Below are 21639 nucleotides of genomic sequence, written 5' to 3'. Positions count from 1 at the left end.
TTTTAAGAAAAGGCTGAAAAGGGAAGGCCAGATTCACAAAATGCCAAGAGAAATCACAGCTGCATTCAGACAGCGGGCCAGGAGAAAAGCCAGTCCGTAGTAAACTTCAAGCTACCTTCTGTAAACTCTGTAATGGCCAGGTCTGCTTCAGTTTACTTCAGATCTAGATCATCCTTGAGACCATTTCTATGATTAACTGTTTTATTGTAAATATGGTGGAAACACATTGTATCTTTTCTAAAAAAGTGCTCCAGAGTTTTCTGATGTCTGTATGAATTATGCACTTTTTGAAATGTTTTATTTACAGGACATGATCAAACTCAGTAAGAAAGTCAAGACAGTTTTACCACACAGATAACAATGAAAAAAATCCTTTAAAATTGAGCATTCCCAAGTTGGAAGTTGATATACTCACGTTTGTCCTCGTATATAGTCTTAGACTTCAGGTAGACTTCTGAAGGGTCCAGTTTAGGAGAGCCTGGTCGTACAGCAGAGGGTGGAAAGGGCATTGGCTGTGGGATGGGATCGCTGACAGCTTCCAAGCTCCCTGAACTGTCCTGCTTGTCCTTCTGAAACAGACCCCACCAAATCTGTATTACATCAAAAGCTAACAGTGTACTTCTGCACAAAGACAATAAACAGCACACACAAGTGAAACACAGAGCAAAATAAGGGAATAATATTATAACTCCACGTAGCTCTTCCAAAGTGTGTGTCTGACCAGACTACTGAGGTCTTCCTCATCAGGCCACAGATTTCTACTGAGGACTGGGCTTACAGAGGTGTTTGAAGTGGCTGCTGCTCAGGGATGAGTAAAGCTCCTGGTAGTTACTGCCTGGCAGGGTGAAGCAGGCGTACAGGACCAGTCACATCTGGAGAAGAGAGGATTCCTTGGCAGGCACCTGCTGGGCTCTGGAGCACAAACCACCACCACGGGCACGAGCTGTTCCATGGGCACTGCCTTCTGCCAAACCCCCTCCAAAGAAGAGCACCTGAGCTGTGCTCAATATCAGGTTGTTTGCTACAGGTGTCCCCAACAGCATTATAAGGCTGAACAGGAGGAGCATACTTGGTTCATTCACACTTGGCATGAGGAATTAGAAACTGAGTAGTTCATAGCTGCAACACACCTATTAGTACTTCACAAAGAAAGGACACCAAGGATCCTCATAGTCTCTCACCTTAATTTCCAATCAATTATACACTAAGGTAACTCTAAATACTTATCGTGGGCTGAAACCCAACCTGGAAGACTGGAACATGGCAGTCTGCATGTGTCTGTGCACATTACACAAAAGCACAAGCAGAACAGACTTAGATATGCCCTTTTACAAGGAGTAGAATAAAACTCCCCCACAAGCCATTTAGCAGTTTGTCAGTTCTTGTAGGTTTATAAGCACAAGAACTTGCCCTTTTTAACTGAATTATTCTGCCATGCTGCTTAATGCCACTGAACATTGAGTGCTCTGTGGGAAGTTGCTACTGCACGTGTGCTAGAACACCAGTCTCCAAATCCAAGGTATTTTTAGCTTGCCTGCACAGAGCCACACACTGACAGACCTGCATCTTCAAACTACAGCAATTTATGCACTGATTTATTCAATGCAGGCAGCTGTATGCTTGCAAGGAACAGAAACTGAAGCTAAACTGAGGGCAGTCTGTTTCAAGCACACTAAACTTGTGTGCTTACTTTATCCCACTGCTGGGATATGACTTCAATATTCAACCAGCATGACAAAGACAGAAAAAGAAGCTCCATCTGCATCCTGGTAGTGGGGTTTTCCTAAAATGCAATATTTTTTTCTGTACAAGAAACATTTTTAAAGAAACAGCTCTGTTCACCAACTAGCCCACCTTGTAAAAGAAGCACTCGTGACAAAAACATCCATTACTATCAGCATTATCAAATCAGAGGGTATTTTATTAAGTCCAAGGATTCTTTACTGAGCTAATATACATCACAGATACCCCAACTGAATGATCTTAAGGTCCTTTCCAACCCTAACTGTTCTATGATTCTATCATAGAAGCTATTTGCTGCATTCTTGATTTTTCAGTAGTCCAAGACAAATCCACCATTTCCATTAAACAACTCAAAAACCCTCAAAAGAATCTCTTGTGTTAAGTAGACCATATTTATGAGTCTGTTTTGCAACCAAACCCCCCTGAATATTCTCCATCAGCAACCAATTTAAACATGTCACCAATACTCACCCCTTTGGCAGTTTTAGTAGGTGAGGGTGGACCTGAAGAAAACACAATGTAGAAAGCATTTTCTGTATTAGATCACCCAAAGTTTACACAGCAATATAGCAATATAATCAGCTCTTCCTAGGTTGAAAATAGTGACTAATTCACTCTTCTTTGGGGGCTGGAACTAGACAATCTTAAGGTCCTTTCCAACTTTAACCATTCTATGACGTTATGATTTTAAATAGCAAACTGAATGTTCAGTCAACTGAAAACATCACAGACATCTCAAATTAGAATTAGAATCTGTTGTACAGAAATTGCTGTACAACAATGAAAAATACCCATTTCTCTTTTTGCTACACACTGGTCAACCAAATCACACATCACTTCATTGGATATGGAGACTTTGTGAATTTGTCTGGAGGAATTTCACTTGCTACCAAAGAAATCTAATTATTTCCTTAGCAGATTCAGAAAGAGTAGCGTTCATACAGGAAAAAAGAACTGGAGATCCTGGTAAAGTCTGTGACTGCAGTGATACACTCTCAGAGCTACAATAAAAGCTTAAATGAACATTGAGCAGCCACAATTCATTCAAGTTCCTCCTGGCAAACACACACTATCTACTAGTCAGCTTTAGTGGAGAAAACACATTCTGGTCTGTGACTGACTGAATGAAGAGGTATAAATATATGAAAGCACAAATAAGTATTTTTCTGGCATTTCCAGTGATCAACTCCACCACACTGCTGATGCCTCCTCCTGTCTCCTGTGATCACCTCTCTATTACAGCTACTGAATACACTTGGAGAGCAGTTGACACTGGACATGATTTAGGTATTGCATTAAGCAGGGACTTTCAAAAAGCATATGACAGCTGTAAAGGCACGTATGTACCTCCTCTTAAGATAAGCAGTGGCACCTCTGCTCCTACTGGAAACTGCTTCAGTACCTCCACCACCTGCAGATGTGTCAAACTCTGTACATTCTGATGGCAAATCTCCTTGATTACGTCCCCTTTCTGAAGGCCTTGGCACCACTGGCTGTCTAAAATCATCTTCACCTTCTGTCCCGTAGGACTGTCTGCAATGGCAAACCCAAAGCCTTTAGGACCTTTGACTAGAGGAATAGTGACCAGCTCTGGCTGAGAGCTTCCTGAAGATGCAAGAGAAATCCTCTGCTCAGTTGTATCCATGGAAGGGCCATTCAGACGACCATTGACCAACATAGGGCCCAGTTTTCCATTCTGGTCCAACACAACTGTTCCTGCTATTAGATCTTGGCTGGTCAGAGAAACATCTCCTTTGCTCGCAGGCGGTCCATTGATAATAGGTGTAGCTGTCACTATATCTACCACAGGGTCTTCGTTGTCGTCAGGAAGAGGATAACCACGACACAAAGTCATGTTCACATACTGATTGACAGGAACTAGCTGAAACATCTGGACAACATCTGCATGGGTATGGCCAAGGACACAACTTCCATTTATGTCTACAATGACATCACCTGTTACAAAAGAAAGTACAATGGTATCAAAACCAGAGACGAAATCATCCACATCTGGGCTCAGAACCAACGCCTCACTGGAGGAAATCAAAACTAGCAACGAGCGGTGGCTGGGCTATTACCCCTTGGCTATCTGTTGTGAAGAAGCATAAAGGATTTCCTCTTTGCATTTATTCTATTTCATCTCAGAACACAGTGTGCTAAATATATAAAGTTTAATCTGCAGCAGATTTAAAAAATGATACTGTCCAGCCACAGGAGATGAAGCAGTGCACGCACACTCTTGCAAGCAGATGTCTTCTACTTTAATTCGCATTGTACAGCATCCTAAACTCAACCCAGAATAAATCGGATTTTCTAGTGGAGGAAGGTCCTATGTTTATTTTAGGACTAGCTAAACTGAAGCTAGGATTGTGCCCACACACATTCTGTATTCTTACACTGCTGCCACACATGGCTAAGCATGTATTTCCAAAATGAAGTGGAAGTAGCCTTCAGATTCCAAAGCCTTGTTTCATCGTTTTGCACCATTCTGATCAAGAAACTTTGCATGTGCAATAAAACATTCCCAGTAAACAAAGCATCTTATCACTTAAACACCTGGACATCAGTAAAACAGTAACTCTACTATCACATGAACACAACAGGAATGGATATACATCTTTTCACTCAAACGCGTGTGTGTACCACAGCACAATGCCTGAGGATTGTCCTAGGTTTGTTTTAGAGAAGGAAATGAAGCACATACAAACAAGTTCAAACAGCAGATCAGCAATGAAACAGAAACTGTTTCATTTCATAAATAGTATTACATCATCAAAAGCATGAACTCTTCTTACTCGACGTATCTGAGTACTAAGAGAGTTTAAGTGACATGTAAAGAATCACACAGCCTTTTCCAATACACTGTATGTTCCAATAAGCTTATAGGTTAGTTTAAACATATAGTAACCATGAAAAAGTGTGCATTCTTCATGGATTGCATGCCTCTTGTTTCCTCACTTGTCCAGTTCATAGAGCATTTCTTGCTCATTCCTGCTGCAGGTTTCTTTGCAGACTGAATATTTGGTGTGATGTTTTTGGGCAGTGACAAGGCAAAACACAGGCCAGGATTCAAACACACTATTTTTACTTTACATATAGAGGGAATAAAAAAAACATTTGAAACAGCCATGAAACCAGAAGTCTTAGCTAAAACAGAGCTACTGTCATCTTCAGAGGGGTATGAAGCTCTGGGGCCCCAAATGTAAGAAGGACATGGGGCTGTTGGAGCGAGTCCAGAGGAGGCCAGGGAGATGCTGCGAGGGCTGGAGCAGCTCTGCTCTGGAGCCAGGCTGAGAGAGCTGGGCTGGGTCAGCCTGGAGAAGAGAAGGCTCCTGAAGGGGAGACCTGAGAGCAGCTCCAGTGCCTGAAGGGGCTGCAGGAAACCTGGAGAGGGGCTTGGGACAAGGGATGTAGGGACAGGCCAAGGGGAACGGCTTTAACCTGCCCGAGGAGAGACTGAGATGAGCTCTTAGGCAGAATCCCTTCCCTGTGAGGGTGCTGAGGCGCTGGCACAGGGCGCCCAGAGAAGCTGTGGCTGCCCCATCCCTGGCAGTGTTCAAGGCCAGGCTGGACACAGGGGCTTGGAGCAAGCTGCTCTAGTGGAAGGTGACCCTGCCGGTGGAAGGGGTCCCTGCCCATGGCAGGGGGCCAGAACTGGATAAGCCTTAAGATTCCTTCCAACTCAAACCAGTCTGGGGCTCTAGAAATCTATGTCCTCAAAGGAGATTTATATCTAGACCCTGGCTTCTTTTCCTTTTCACACTCTGCTCTGCACAGATCTTTCACAAACCTGAAAACTGTTTCATTTACTGAAGTGTTCCTATTCAGCCAGTGGACGGGGTCACCCAGCTCCTGTGCCTCAGCAGCTTCCTTCTTTAAAAGCACCACAAGAAAAGGAAGTTTAGAGAAACAATACTTGACCTGGTGCAATTCTCCCATCTTGTGCAGCAGGTCCATCTTTTAACACATTCTTCACCTGAAGAAACTCATCAGGTCTGTCCCCTCCAATGATTGTGAAGCCAAAACCCATTGTACTTTTCTTCAGTGATGTCCGTATCAGTGCTCCTGTAAGCTGGGATGGATCTCTAGTGAACACAGACTTCTCTGCTCCTTTTGAATTAGGGAATAAAGAGACATGAAGGTTAGAATCCAGGGTTAGTTTTGGGAAATTGGTTGGTTGGTTTTCCAGGGGTCATAAAGGTTAATGACTTTTGGTTAACACTGGTTAACCTGTGCAGCACTGCTCTGGAGTTAAAACAATCAAGATAACCATTATACCCATGTCACCGCTGACTGGGTGAATGAAGAAGACTTTTCAAGATCACCGTACAGATTACAACGGAGCTGGAACTAAAGTTGCCACCTCTAATTCCCAGTTTAAGACTCTAACCACACTAACCCTTGAATATCAAGACTAAAGTATATTAAAAGCATAAATATCCAAGGTGTGGTTTTACCTCTATCTTCCAGCTGACTTTTCTCACCCTCCATATATTCAAAAGCTGCTTATGACAACCAGTTTCAGAGCAATCAGAATTATTTTAAAGCAGTCTTAGGGTCTCAGTTCCGTTTTAACATTAAAAAGTAATTCTAAAACCCCTAGAGATTTGGGAGGGCAACACCACAATGGGCAGCAAAAAGACAAGACTAATGCCTTCATGAATTCTAGAACTGGTTACTTATATTTGCAGATAAAGATGTTGGTAACAAAGAACACAATATTCACTGATACCTGATTTTGAAGGGCCAGCATCAGTCTGTCCTAGCTGTTTTTTCCTTTTGGCTTCCAATACTGGGTTTTCAAACTGAGTTTTCTGGTTAATATGACTGTAAACACACCAAAGGCAGATCAGGATTTCAGCAGAAAGCATTCTGCCTATTTCACAGAAAAGACAACCACAAAAGATACATCTACAGATACAATTTGTTATTATCTCAGCTTAATGCTCTGGAGGAATGAACAATAAATCATATCATAATCAACACTGAAAGCATTACGGTTCTTTCAACAGCCTGATTTACTTTTTTGTATTTTACAATACAATTTTACTCCCTGTAAACACCAGGTAGAGCATACTTCATTCCTCTCTGCAAATATTCAGAAGGTTGTAATAGCTTAGAACTGAGAAAACCTGCTTTTTCTCTTGACCCTACGTGTTGCTTCCATCCACCTATGACATTTACAAGCTCAGACATCACCTTTTTCTACTAGATACTTGAGTAATAGAGCAGAGTGGGGAAAAAAAACCCAACCACTAAACAGTTGGGTTTGAGTAGAATTTAAGCACCCGTGTTGGCTCTGCAAAGTCAAAACCTGTTAGCTTGTTTTTCTCTGAAGCTAACATTTTCAACTCCACTTACTCTTTCTCCATGGTTGAAGAGAGATTTCATTTACTCTGACCTGAAGGAGATTCCAAAGAGCTCTTGCAGCAGTTTAGTAGTAATTTAGTTGGCTCTTTGGAAGCAGCAATGACAGAGAAGTTATTTTTGCTCTTTTACAGTTACCAGGTGTCATTCTTAAATCAAGTGCCCTGAGCTTTGTAAAAGCTCAGAAAAATTACATCAGCTCATACCCACTAATTAATTACTTTGGCTGTTACTTGGTTTCCCTCCCCAAATGAAATACACTCTAGTAAGTCAATAAGGTCATACCACAGATATTCCCACAGCCCAGTGCTTTGGAAGTGTGCACTGTGTGTTCACTGCCCCTAGGACTGTTTCCACTGGATATGTTTCATACTTCTATTGCATTACAACCTATATATATTGCATATCAAGTGCTTCATTATTTTTGATTTATAACTATGCTAAATTACTAATTAGCACTTACTCAACATAATATGTTCCGTATTGAGGGTCTTCTATTTTTTCCCATCCATAAGGAAGCTCTGTAATCAGAAACACCAAATTCTCCATTACAATAGAAAACTATCTGCAAATATCAAGAGTTCTTATGAAGGAACGAGAGGACAGATTACAGACTCATGAAAAATACAAGGAAAATACAGGTCCTTTTTTTCTTCCCTTTATTTGTGTAAGGCTGGTCCTTCTGATGAAAGGATATCAGCCTGTTCCAGGGAATCTGAAACCCTATAACTCTCACTTTGTTCCACTGGATGAGGAGACTTGTATTCAACAAAATCACACCACTTTAAACATATAATAAACTTAAAGACAAGATACAAACTAACCTATTTAGAGAGGAAGAACCTATAAAGGGGAAGAAAAATACATTATTTGAAATTAATCTAATTATAAATTATGAATGTGATTTGATAGTTGTTGACTTTTTAAGCTATACAATATGAATATGGTCAGATTGCTTCTGCCCCCAGATAAACCACAGAAGAGAACTATAAATGCCTTGCTGTATCACATCCCAAGCTTGTAAAACCATGTACCTCCATCCTCCTGTATTTTCAGTTTAAAACCACTCGCAGAAGCAATGCCATGTTTATTTCTTCTCTCGATAACATCACGATATTTCACTGTATTCTGACACAGTTTCAGTTTTCAGTCAACTCAAGAAACTGTCACTCAGAACTGTAAGAGCCACAGGTGATAATTCAGAAGAAAGCCCTCATCACTATAGGCTATTTCATCCTGATGCTTACAGTTTAGTAAGAAACCCCAAAAGCAGCTACCACGTGTTAAGGTCTGGCTGCATCAAATTCAGCACAGACTGCCCAGCTTGCCAAGATGACAAAATGCAGTTCAGTGCTGCTGCAGCCTGGCTGCTCCTGCAGCCACAGCAAGCTACCTAAGGCTTACACTGCCTAGGACATCCCTAAAGTAGGGGTCTAAAATAAAAAATTACCTGTTTGACATATAAATTTACGTGTGAAGAGCTCCTTTTTTATGGGGAACTCAGAGCCTGGTAAGATGGTGCCCAGCAGCAGATCATTACTGACTGAAGGTGGTAAGCAGTTAAAACAGAGGTCCAATTATTTTATCTTTACTTTACTAGTTATCTTGACCACGGAAATTTAGATGTTAGAATAATGGGTACACTCAGGTAGCTAGACATTTTAAGGATAAAACTGCTATGTAATCTTGTTTGAGGCTGCCCTAAGTTTGATGGTAACAGGAATTTTCATAGCATACGACAGCATGTTACCAATTATTAATACCAGCATCACTCCACAGGGTTTGACAAAAGACACAGTGGGTCTATTCATTTAGATGTTGTTCATTTGGATATCCTGCATGTCTCTGTTTAAAGTGCTCTTTTTGTCCTGTGGTGAGCTGCACATATGTTTAATAAGCAGCAGTATGTGTCCATTGCTCCAGCTGGCTTCATTATGAATATGTGGTTGTTAGGCTGTGCAATTTAGGAAGACAACAGGCTATTCTGAGTCTGCCTCAGCTTTTGTAACATGTCAGGCATTTACCAAAGACAGAACTATTTAGTGCTCTTTTCTGGCTGACTAAATTGCATTACTATGCAGGACATGGTTGCAGGAATTGTCTGTAGGCCAATCATGAACCTGACCTGTAAGTCTTGAAGCAAGAGTGCAAAGGGGTGGAGTCAGACTGCTCCCTCTACTTATGCATTCAAATATAGTATCATGTCACATGCAGTAAGTATCATTAGAGTAGGTATTATGCTGTATCTTCTTTACTATTCCTATATTCTAATACTTATGGACCTTTTCCTCCATCTGCACAACAATTTCCACTGAGATGTCACTATTCTATGCAGCTTTCTTCTCCGTAATGACAGCTACTGGAATAAAACATCTCATTACCTTCTCAGGAATGCAGATAAGCCCATGATTCAGTCTGATTCTATTATTCCAGGGAAAATACACTATGGACTTCCCCAGTCTTATATAAACTTCTATTGCCGCCAAACTAGAGACACTCAGCACTACACTGCCTGCTCCAGAGCCACATGTAGCAGGAAGAAGCTTCTACCACAGCAGTAATGGACTGTATCCACCTGTGATAAACTCAGACCTTTATCAGTCACAGGGGACAAATAAGTTCTGAACATCTCACCTCCATCTTCACAATCTTCAGGAGCTTTGGCCTTCTTACAGAGCCGCGGATCAAGCCAAGTGGTTGTCTTGGTGTTATGACTGTGGAGCAGAACATGGGCCATTAAAGGAAGAGAACTCCCTCGACTGAAGAAACTTTGCTTTACTTTAGCTTTTAAATATTTACTACCATTGGTGAACTGTAGCCTTTAATATAACCTTTATTTTTGCCATAGTCACATCATAAATGGCTAAAAAGAAAAGGCAACAATGACGCTCAGAGGTACCAGCACACTAGAAACTCTTCATGTGTGTTTCAGATGTGAAATGCTAGAGGTACAAACACTCTCCCCTGTCCCCAAGAGCTCATGTGGAAATAGCAGCTGGTTCTACCTGAAAGGAAAAAGTAGTTTTAGCCTCCTCTTATGCTTAACTCTCAGCAAGGTTTCTGCTTCATTTTTGCCTTAGAATTCATAAATGAGGCTCTTTCACATGCGCATATATATGCTACTTTTCTATCCTGGGCTTTAATCTGTGCTATTTGTAATTTTAAGCATGTATTCCCAGCCAATGAACAAAAGCAGCAAAGATAGAATAAACAAGCTCTCAGACTTCAGAGCAATTCGACATAGCAAAGGTTTACATGATGTTCTACACCTCACTTAGAAATACTGACCCAGCTTTGTATTTTGTGAGATAGAAAATTCATGACAAACTGACTTTGCATGTGCAACCATACAGGTTTCCTGCACGACAGCAATTGTACCAAGTGTGCAACAGAGATGACTATCAGTAAGGAACCTAAGAGTAAGGATATAATAAATTTCATAGAGAAACAGAAGCAGTAAGAGCAGAAACAGAGAGGTGTAAGAGCAGCAGGCAGCTTCCTAGACTTCAGCCCTGCAGCCCATCGTCACTTCTCTCCTTCAAAAGGCACAGCAACCTCTCTGTGGTGCTGGTCTACTCACTCAATGAAGTAGATCATGCCAGTGTCAGTGTAGGCCATCTCCCAATTCTTGGGCAGGGGTTCCAGGGTTTCATCCCTCGACAAGTAATTTCTGAAGTCCATGGAGCTGCTTGTCTGGTTGTAGCTGGGAACAGGTTTCATCCAGTCAGGAGAATCCGAATGTTTTTCTTTGTTTTCTGCAGTTGTTCAGGGAAAGTGTTACTGTTTGTCACATGCTTATGTTGTTTCTCACAAAGAACCACCCTCTTAATCTGGCTACGAGTGGATGTCAAACCCTGCCCTGTATGTGATGTGCATTCTTCCACTTTTTTTTTCAGCTATGAACTTTGAAATGCTGACACAAGAACACTGAACTCTGCTCTTCCCCTGCCAAACAGAATTAACCTTGTATTATGTGGCTGAACCTACCCTGAAAAAAAACAACACTGGCAGAAATCCAGGCTGGCTACGCTTTGCTGCCGTTCCTGCATAGAGAACAGGGACTGTAATACCAGAAAAGAACCCCCCCCCCCCAATCCTACTAATATTTCTCCAAGCACCAGAATGAAATGTAGAGAAAACCCAAACTGCCAATAAAACAAACACCACCCTCCTACAAGCCACAGCAAGAAAAAGCTCCCCAAAATCCCTGCAGAAAGCTTTAAACACAAGCCTCCACCCTTCAGTCCCAAGTTTATGCTCAGCCTCCTCCATCACACAGTGATGTCCATGACCTTCACCTAACCACCAGCCTGGCCACTGGGCCACTCTGTGCTGTGGTGTTGTCAGCCCTGAAGCTAGCAAGATTAGCTCAGCTCTGGTCAATATAAGTCTGTCTTAAAGCCTTACACACAAGATCATCTAACAAATGCAATGTGATGGTTTCTCTGCACCATCAGCTCTTCCCCCTTATGGTGAGTAACCATGACAGCAAAAGGAAACAGGAACCCTGCCCATCTTTGAAAGGTCCGACTGGATGCTGGTCCACTCTCAACACACTCTGCTTTATTCCTCTCCACAAACTCTCCTTTAGGCAGTTTCAGGTTGTGTGATGGTTCCCTTAACCAAAATAATCTGACAATTTTACACTATGAGCTGGTATTGCTCCTTAAACCAATCGCTTCACTGAAATCTCCTGCAAGCAAAGTCAGTAATCTCCTCAAAATTAAACTGTAACATTTACAGGGTATGAATTATGCTCTGCAAAGATTCCGTTATTTGAAGAGCAGATAAATTTTTCCTTCCTCCTCATGTAACTGGCTGATACCCAGCACTACATGTTCTCTACTGAGCAGTGCATTTTATGATGCAATTGCACATCTGGCTGGGAGAACAGCTGTTTCTTTTTAAAAGATAATTCCAAAAATCGAGTAAAACCACCAGTTTGAGTAGAAAAGCACCTTCAAACTTAAAAAAACTAAAGAAGGGGTTCAAGCAAGCATGAATGTTATTTGTATACTTCTTATCCAGTCATACAAATACTTCAGGGAATTTCTCCCCTTGTCAACCAACCTATCCCTCCGCTGCCATTAACTGCTTCCTTTTCCTCTTCTTCCTCCTCTTCAGGAAGAGAACTGTCCATCCTCTGCATTTTGCTGACAGACGTGGTTCTTTTCCTCTGTGATTCTGTATCAAAATCATTGTCAAAAAGAACTTGATCCACTGGATCAGGCTGAAAAGGGCTGGGCTCTGCTGGAGGCTTTGGAGTACCATAAAAATTACCTGACAATGAGACAGAAATCAAGGTCACTAAAGCACTGACACTGGCTGAAAGTACTGGCAGTGGCAGTGAAGGTTTTATTGCCCATGTAATGTGGTTTTGGTGAAAGACCTGAACAATAACTTCTTAAAGAAGACATCAGCACTATCAAAAACCAGTGTACCATCAAAACCTATTTATTCCTTCATTGTCTTTGTGCCAGTGATGCTACCGGACATTAGAAAACAATAGATGTAATTCAGAATTTCTATTCTGCCACATGTTGTCAAAGAAAAAGATGGATGTGTGACTTTGCCTGGAATCCACTAATGCACCCTAAAGAGGCCTGGGGAGCAGTCGGAGAGAAGCAAAACAGTGAAAATCAATAGTTCTTACTCTGCAAAGTGATTAACTGATTAACAGAGTAATATGCAGCAACACAGTAAAGCCAAAACGAAAATCGATTTTGTGCAGCAACATAAAGTATCTACTTACGTAAAACTAGTTATGAATAATTGATTTTACAACTACAGCCCTGCAATTTTCTACTGACAATACACTTCCTAAACAAAGCTGGGAATGCATCTTCATCTAAAAGCGATTTGTGCTTCAGAAAAGTAAAGTTTTACTTCAATATTTTAATCTAAACCACAAAGTCTAGGAATCATCGGTTGTTTTTTGGAAAAGAATTTCAGCAACTGACCTCTTTCCTGACTGCTCATATGATTTTTATTAGGGAATGGAGCACACAGCAAGAGAGCTTCCCCGAATTCCTGCTGGGGTAACTTTTGGTGGCTGGATATGGGTTTGACCATGTAAGTAAAATAAATAAGAAACCCTCAGAAAATATCAGGGAGGGTGAGGCTTAAAGTGATGTCAGTCAGCTAAAGGGGAGCTAAGGAAAAAATCCGAAGAGAAGACCCTGAGGAGACCTTAGAGCAGCTCCAGTGCCTAAAGGGGCTGCAGGAAACCTGGAGAGGGGCTTGGGACAAGGGCCTGTAGGGACAGGCCAAGGGGAATGACTTGAACTTGCCAGAGGGGAGACTGAGATGAGCTCTTAGGCAGAAGCTCTTCCCTGTGAAGGGTGCTGAGGCGCTGGCACAGGGTGCCCAGAGAAGCTGTGGCTGCCCCATCCTTGGCAGTGTTCAAGGCCAGGGTGGACACAGGGGCTTGGAGCAAGCTGCTCTATGGAAGCTGTCCCTGCCCATGGCAGGGGGTGGAGCTGGATGAGCTCTGAGGTCCCTTCCAACCCAAACCTCTCTGTGACTCTATGGCATCAATGAAAGCTGCACATACTCATCATTTCCAAAAATTTGGCTGTTATTTGGTGCAGTTCAAGTACAACTCTATATTTGAAAAATAAAAAATAGGCAGATTATATTTCAGGTTTTATAAACTTAAATACAAAAAGCAACGTGAGATGTTTGCAATCTGTTCTGCTCCCTTCATGACAATGTTTTTCCCCATCACATTTAACAAAACCAATTTCCCTTGCCTTCTGTCCTTCTGACTTGTGCCTCTGAGAACATGCATCTGTTCTCAGAGATTTAAACACAATTGACTCTGTTAAATCAAAATTGTACCAAGCACAGACAAACATTTTTTGAGTCCTTCCTCAGAAACACAATAGGGAAAATATTCCCATGGCATTAAGTCTGGTTGAAAGGACAACCTGTGATTTACTAGAGAGACTTAAGGCTGCTACTCCTTTTCACAGGCAGTCCATAAAGAAGCTTAATACATTGCTACTCTGCTAGTGTAATGACTGTCAATGGGCAGGAAAAGTGCACCTCTTGGGTATAAGGAGCTACACTTAGACCAAGACACTGGACACGAGTACTGCTTCTCCCACTCCACTAAAGGTCATCAACATACCATCATAGGTTCCACTTTCTAGCAAGGCTCCACTTTCTTCCAGTGCTTTAAACTGCTCAACAGGAATGAAATTATAGTCTACCCCAGGGACCTCCCCATCTCTGGGAGCCCTTGTAGTGCCTGAAAAGACAGAGAAAACACTCTTGTAAGATACTTACGTGCTGCCTGTTTACCAAATACTGCCTGCTGTACAGTTCAGTAAAACCAAAATCTGTTTGAATCTTTACACAACAAAGATGCAACCCCAGTAAAGATAAAGAGTTAGAACACTAGTGAACAAGTGAACAATAATGTATAAAACTAGGCCAATAAATTATGCAGGAATGACAGCTCCTCTTCACTGAGGAAGGAGGAGGAAAAAAAAGTTGGGTGGTGTGGTAATTAGAGAGAATTATTCCTTATGCTCAGTGAAGCAAAACCAACTTCTGTGGAAGCTGACAATGACTGGGCCAGGCAGTTGGAGTCTGGGGTTCTGGAGACCAGTTTAACAGCTATGGTATTTCAACACTACTGTTAGGTTGCTTTGTTTCCTGCTGTTTCCACTGGTACCAACTCACTAACTAGATTTCTGGGCCACTAAACCCATATCTGAGCACAGAAACTGATTTTTAACCTTACAATTCAGAGTGTAATTCAGCCACAGCCCAAACCCTGGCTGTAGGTAAGCTTTTTCAACGTAATCAGTAAATTGCTGTGTTAATGCAGAAGTTCTCAAAGTGTTATGTCTATAAATACATGCCTCCCATAGTTATAACAGCTTAATTAAAGCTCTCCTGGGAAAGACTCCACTGATTCATTACTGCCTATATCCTAACAGTATTTTAAAGGCATTTATAATGTATTAAAGGCATTTATAATGTCATTTTGTCAGGCAGCAGCATGAACAAGAGCTGCTACTAAATAAACTGCATTCCACTATCATTATCTTTTCAGAAAGTCACAAGCTCTTGGGTGCACTCCGTATGGTAACAATGCTAAATGAAGAATGGAATTCCTGTAGTTACAAAAATGTTAGCTGATAAACTTCAGTTTCTAGTGCAGTGAATACTTAAAGGCTTTTTAAATCAGTGAACCTTTGAGACAAGGTAAAGAATGATCTGCAGATAATTAAGGACTGAAATGACACAGAAGGGTGAGAGACAGGATAGCTGGCAGAGCGTCCTATACCTTTGCACTGTGCTTTCTATAAATGTCTACTCATAGGAGCAGTAACCTTTAGGCACCTCGCTAAAGGCAAGTTAACACCTGTGTGGGTTGGATAGGGAGAGGCTAACAGATGCTCAGAGCAGAAGGGCTGGCATAACTGATGAGACAGGACCGTCCAGATTCTCTCACTAATTAATTCTTGCTGTGATACTAAAGTTTGTCCATGTGCTGTTCCTTCTTCCTCTTTTTGGGCCACTTTCCTTCTTGCTATCACTTCCTTGTACTGTCTTCTCAGGATGACTGAACCCATGTAACTTCTGTCATTGCAACCCTTTTTTCATATAATCCCTCCTGCAACTCTTCTTTCCAGCTACGCTGCTTTGCCTAATGCACATGACCTTCTCAAGGTCTTGGTTTCCTCTTTGTGCAAAAAAAGAATACATCAACAAAAATCAGGATGTGGATGTGTTTGCCCTGCTTGATCATGCTAAGGAAGATATATTTCCCACGGTAGCTGTGGTTATTCTAACAACTGACAAACTTCCAATGAGTAAAACACAGATGGAACCAAAATACGCTGAGCTTGAATCCTAAAGTTTTGCTGTTTTGTCAGTCCATACTGGCTGTAACTTTTCAATGCAACTGAAGATACAGAAGTATTCTAGCAAAGCCATTGACAGAAGTTCCTGCTGCAAGCTAAAACTCTAAACCAGATTAAGAGAGAAGGATTTAAAGCTCTCAAATGATGTGGCAGTTAGCAGGAACAGATCGAATGAGGCTGATCTTTACATACTTACAAGGGATGGTTCTCAAGTAGAGATTGTCTCTGATCACTTGCTGGAGTTTATGGTCTATTGAGCCCTTCTGGAACTGAAGGCTCAAGTAGTGGCGCAAGTCTTTGTTGATGACTTTTCCTTAAGAAACAACAAACAAGAAAACTCATAAAAATTAAGCAGGATCTCACAGGGACAGCACTTCACTGCTATAGATGTTTCAAATAGAGAAACCAGTGGAAAGAGTTGGGCTGTTTTAAATCCAAAGACCTGAACAGAAAAGCCATTCTATGCCACCAAAGCCTGACTCTGCTGCTGTAAATTGGCACAGGGACTGTAAGCACAGCTGAGCAACAGCCAACCACCCTCAGTGTCTCCCAAGCGAGACAATGACAATGTTCTGGAATTGTTTGGAAATCACAAAGAAATATTAAACCACAAAATCTATTACCAAAATTCAAAGTCTCTACAGGCAGGAAACTGCTTCAAAATACAGTGATGATACTTTCTATTCAATTTACAGCTACTGGTTGGGCTCCTGACCTCAGTATTTTATCACATAGGAATCTGCATTGTTGGTATTCTAAAAAGAAAATATTTTCTTTTTAAAACCCCTGCATGATAGAAGAGAGCTTTTTTACAATTATTCCCTTGCAATACTTCTGTCAGGTATCATTAGTGAATCTGTCATATCACTAGATAACCGCAGCCCCTTCAGCACACAAATAACTGAGCTCTTGTATTACTGCTTCATCCTTCTGACAGAAGGGTACAAACCAATCTTTTGTACCCTGTCATCTTCCCAGAAAGCACATTAAATAGGGCTCAGTGACCTTGATAAATTTAAGTTATGTACTACAGCAGAACACTCAGGGCTTTAGGGGAAAAAACTCAGTCTTTGTCTTCCAAACCCAGTGTAGGAGATGCCCAGTAGCAGGCATATGCTGGTGTAGCATAAGAGCAAACAAAAGCTGGAGCAAACGCTGCTCCTATTAAATTACATCAGCAACAGGCTATGAAATGCATCAACCTGCCACAGGAGTGATTCAGACAGGAGCCTTTGAAGCCTGCTGAGACCAACTGCTGAAGAGGCCACCTCAAGAGGTCCAAGAATGAAATGGGGCACAGGCCCACATCAGTGTTAATAAAAAGCTCAGCTACGCCTTAAACTGAGATTTCTGTACTTCCATGGAATGGCAAATCTGGAAAAAACCCACCAAACCAAACCCACCAAACCCCAAAAACCCCTTCCACCACTAACCAGTTTCTCCCAACCATGTGTCACTGCTGGAAAGTTCACTGCACGTTTTCATTTGACAAGTTTACACTTTCCCTTCCCTTTTTGCCAAGTCAAGGGCAGATGCACACCTTATACCCATCTCAAACTTTACCTCTATCACCATTCACTAACAGCAAACTGTATTTTAATTTGCACCTTCTCAATGGCATGCTGGAAAGTATCTGAGTGAAACCAAGGTTACCTATCAGCCCTCTCTTCACAGAGGTCTGTGCTGTCCGTAAATAAACCAAGTAGCAGCCTTCCAGTATCTGAAGGGGGGCTATAGGGATGCTGGGGAGGGACTCTTCATTAGGGACTGCAGTGACAGGACAAGGGGTAACGGGTTCAAACTGAAACAGGGGAAGTTTAGATTGGATCTGAGGAAGTTCTTTACTGTGAGGGTGGTGAGGCACTGGAATGGGTTGCCCAGAGAGGTTGTGAATGCTCCATCCCTGGCGGTGTTCAAAGCCAGGTTGGACAGAGCCTTGGGTGAGATGGTTTAGTGTGAGGTGTCCCTGCCCATGGCAGGGGGGTTGGAACTGCATGATCTTCAGGTCCTTTCCAACCCTAACTATTCTATGATTCTATGAAATCCCAAACTAAGCCACTCTAAGCCCAAGCAAAGAAATAAGCCCACCACACACACACAGAGGTAGCACACCCAGTGCCTAATGTGAGCCCTGAGCTCCAAAAGCATATTTCTCACCCCTTTTGAACACTGCCATTTAAGAACCGTATCCAGAAACACAAAGAGCAGTGCGCAGCACTGAGACACCACCACAGTACAATCCTCACGGCTTTCCAGGAGTTTTCCAAGCAATACAGCAATTCCCACTAGTGTGGGTGGGGTGAGCAGCTCCCCTGTCCCCTGACTCCTTCCCAAACAGGAATCTGGCAGCACCTCCGGGGCTCCCCTGGGCCTGATGCTCTGGGCTGTTATGACAGCGAGCCCCCCAGCTCAATTCCCTATTTTGCCATCACGAGCTGTGTTCCATAAAACTTTGGATTTGCTTCCTGCAGCGTAATGAGCAAAACATGTCATGGAAAATGAAAACAAATGGTGTAATCCCCAGCAAGAAAAATATTTTCCATTTGTTGCTACAAATCACTTTATTGTTTGTAGACAAGATGGTTTCTCAGCATTAAAAAATGTTTTACCCCTAAAACGGTCCATCCATCTCCCTGTCAAAGCCAGACCTATGGCACTGCGCTTCAACACTACACGCATATTTCACTTAGGCACATCAATATACATACTTCACTCAGGCAGATGAAGCTGGTTGTTACCTCTGTTCAGAGTGTTTCAAGTGGGACAAACTTGGCAAGAGGCGAAAATCTGTGCTGGATGTAAAATTCTAGAGGTTTTATTTATTCCCTGATCTTACCCTCTTCACGTTTTAAAATTTAAAAGCTCATAAACCTGTTTCAATAAATATCAACTCAGTCTAAATAAAAGAAGTCAAAGCAAAGCTGGTACGAAGGATGTGCTGACATTGAGGGGTTGACCTTAACATAAAAACCTTCACGATCAGACTATAGCCTGAGACTAAACTGAAGATTGAAAAGATTGCCTGAGGAAAATAGGAGAAAGTCAAACAAAATAGTAACCAAAATGACAAAGTCACAAAGAGAACGGTGTGCATTAGAAAACAAAAAATAAGGACTGCTTTAGGCAACCTCCATAGCTTGTTTTTTACTCAAAACCCAGATATTTCCCCCCTTAAGGCGCTGAACGTGCTCCTTACATTGTTTCGCGCAGGCTTTTAGGAGCCCCTCATGTATCAGACTCTCCAAAATGATCTAATAAGTGTGGGGTTGGTGTTTGTTGCACTGCTGCGCTGCCTCTGAAGGATGCCAAACGCAACACAGGGACGAGTCAAGAGGAATAATGTACTTCATACCATTCAGGTTCTGCAAGATGAACAGGCACAAGCCTTTTGCTTTCACTTTAACTTAAATTAAGCACAAAGGAACTGGTTCAACAGGGACTGCAGACTGCAGTTTGGTGAAGAAAACGAAGTCACTGCAGGAGAAAAAAGGCTTAAGGAGCACTGCAGCAAAACACAGCGCTGTGAAGGACGGAGGCAAGTATGAGGGACAGAGACAATGCAAAAACCAGAGGTCATGGCTTTTATCTCTCATTACACCATAAACTCTAATGGTCAGGCTACCCTCACTGCTGCACTCAAGCAGGACAAAGACACTATTTATACATCCAGCCTGTCGTGGAAACACTGAGGTATACATGTTGCAATTACAAAGAGATGGGTATGGCCACGGTGCTACTGGAAGTCAACACAAAAAGGTCCATTTCTAGATTAGTAGTGCTGGTAAAACAACACAGCTCATAATTTAAATATGCAAACAGATTCTAAGAATTCAATGGGTGAATGTCATCACAGCAAAATAATCCCAGCCTGGTTTGGGTTGGAAGAGACCTTAAAGCTCCTCCAGCTCCAACCCCTGCCACGGGCAGGGACCCCTTCCACTAGAGCAGCTTACTCCAAGCCCCTGGGTCCAACCTGGCCTTGAACACTGCCAGGGATGGGGCAGCCACAGCTTCTCTGGGCACCCTGTGCCAGCGCCTCAGCACCCTCACAGGAAAGAGCTTCTGCCTAAGAGCTCATCTCAGTCTCCCCTCTGGCAGGTTAAAGCCATTCCCCTTGGCCTGTCCCTACAGGCCCTTGTCCAAAGCCCTTCTCCAGGTTACCTGGAGCCCCTTTAGGTACCATAAGGCACCTTGATGATCATCTAGCCTGGCTAACTCTGCTAATACATGGAATACATGCAACATCCCCACAAATGACTGTGAAGAGCACGTGGAAATCCTGTTCCATTCCAACGTGCATGCCATGCAGGCAGCCATAGGTGACCGCTGTAGGAAGGCACATCACTTGGCCTGTGATGCTGAGGGCCAGACTCTGAAGTTTCCATGCCAGCTCCTCCTGGAAACAGGCAGCTGCAACGCTGAGGGCCCAATGATGGCATTTTTCGTTCAAACTGCTCAAAAAACACTTTGTTAGTTATAAAAGCAATCTTTCCAAGCGGCAGTTTATTAAAAGCATGCTACTTTCTCATTAAGCTATATAATTAATTACTAGGGCTTACGCTTCCACTGTAGCCTTCAGCACCAAAACGCGGTTTAAGGGAGCCGATGTGAAACCGGAATTGCGCTCTCGGTCGTGCAGTAAATTTCAACCGCTTGCCTGCTGCCCCGGTGGCTTCAAGGACAAAAACCCCTCAGCCGCTCACAGCAGGCCGGGGCGGGCAGCTGAGGCCTCGGACCGGGCCTGGGGCAGGGGGTTCAGGGAGGACCGGGCCTGGGGCAGGGGGTTCAGGGAGGACCGGGCCCCACAGGCCCCGCGGCGGCCTTGGCCGGGCATAGCCGCGGTGAGGGCCCGGTCCCGCGGCAGTCTGCCGCCACCTCCCGGCGCTGCCGGGCTGCGGGCCCGGGCCGCCCCGCTGTGCCGCCGGCAGAGCGAGGCCTGCGGCCGCTCCGAGCCGTGCCCCCGCGGCGGTGTTCATCAGCCGGTGGCCTTGGAGCTGACCGGCTCCTTCCTCCCACCCTTCCCCGCTCCCCAAACCCCCGTCAGCCCTCCCTCGGCTGACCCCAGCACCCTGTCCGCAAGGGCTCTGAAGCAGGAACAGAACGAAAACGATGCAGGTTAGCTAACTGCCTTAGTTGCTTTCTTGAGAAGGCTCAGTGGGACCTTACTGCTCTCCACCCCTACCTGACAGGAGGGTTTAGAGAGGTGGGATCGGTGTCTGCTCCCAAGGAACAAGGGATGGGACAAGAGGAAACGGCCTCAGGCTGCACCAGGGCAGGTTTAGATGGAGCTGAGGAACAATTCCTGCCCCAGAGGGTGCTCAGGCATTGGAACAGGCTGCCCAGGGCAGGGCTGCAGTCACCGTCCCTGCAGCGCTCACACCCCCTCAGTGCCATGGGTTAGTGGTGGCCTTGGCAGTGCTGGTATAGAGGTTGGACTGGATGAGCTGAAAGCGCTTTTCCAGCCTGGCTGATTCCATGCCGTGTGATTTTGTTTTCTCAATGGCAGCAAAGCAGGGCAGAAAAGTAACCAGAACTTCACACTGGAAATTCAGACCATCACACACGCAAACAGAATTCCTCACTGCCCAAGGTTACGCTCAGCTGCCTGATGTGTTAATGCAAGAAGCAGCTGCAACAGGCAACCTGGAAT

At 43.3% G+C, this 21639-nt stretch overlaps 1 protein-coding gene across 4 annotated transcripts in view; it reads right to left on the bottom strand.

Moving 5' to 3' along the window:
* MAGI3 (membrane associated guanylate kinase, WW and PDZ domain containing 3) overlaps positions 1 to 21639 on the bottom strand; it is a 73484-nt gene that overhangs the window by 17931 nt on the left and 33914 nt on the right. For 3 of the 4 annotated variants that reach the window (XM_062626603.1, XM_062626599.1, XM_062626602.1), the window contains exons 2-12: positions 16186 to 16302; positions 14243 to 14362; positions 12181 to 12390; positions 10691 to 10865; positions 9745 to 9824; positions 7574 to 7631; positions 6476 to 6570; positions 5665 to 5853; positions 3091 to 3699; positions 2215 to 2246; positions 416 to 569 (exon numbers count right to left, since the gene is read on the bottom strand). In XM_062626603.1, the coding sequence (XP_062482587.1) occupies positions 416 to 569; positions 2215 to 2246; positions 3091 to 3699; positions 5665 to 5853; positions 6476 to 6570; positions 7574 to 7631; positions 9745 to 9824; positions 10691 to 10865; positions 12181 to 12390; positions 14243 to 14362; positions 16186 to 16302 (1839 nt within the window). The remainder of the gene's footprint in view (positions 1 to 415; positions 570 to 2214; positions 2247 to 3090; positions 3700 to 5664; positions 5854 to 6475; positions 6571 to 7573; positions 7632 to 9744; positions 9825 to 10690; positions 10866 to 12180; positions 12391 to 14242; positions 14363 to 16185; positions 16303 to 21639) is intronic. The other variant, XM_062626600.1, reaches the window with a different exon arrangement.

The sequence above is a fragment of the Pezoporus occidentalis genome, unplaced genomic scaffold (genome assembly GCF_034315485.1).
Source record: "Pezoporus occidentalis ecotype Australia unplaced genomic scaffold, CSIRO_AGI_Poc_V1 ctg294, whole genome shotgun sequence".
NCBI classification, from domain to species: domain Eukaryota; kingdom Metazoa; phylum Chordata; class Aves; order Psittaciformes; family Psittacidae; genus Pezoporus; species Pezoporus occidentalis.
This window is presented reverse-complemented; position numbering and strand designations above follow the sequence as displayed.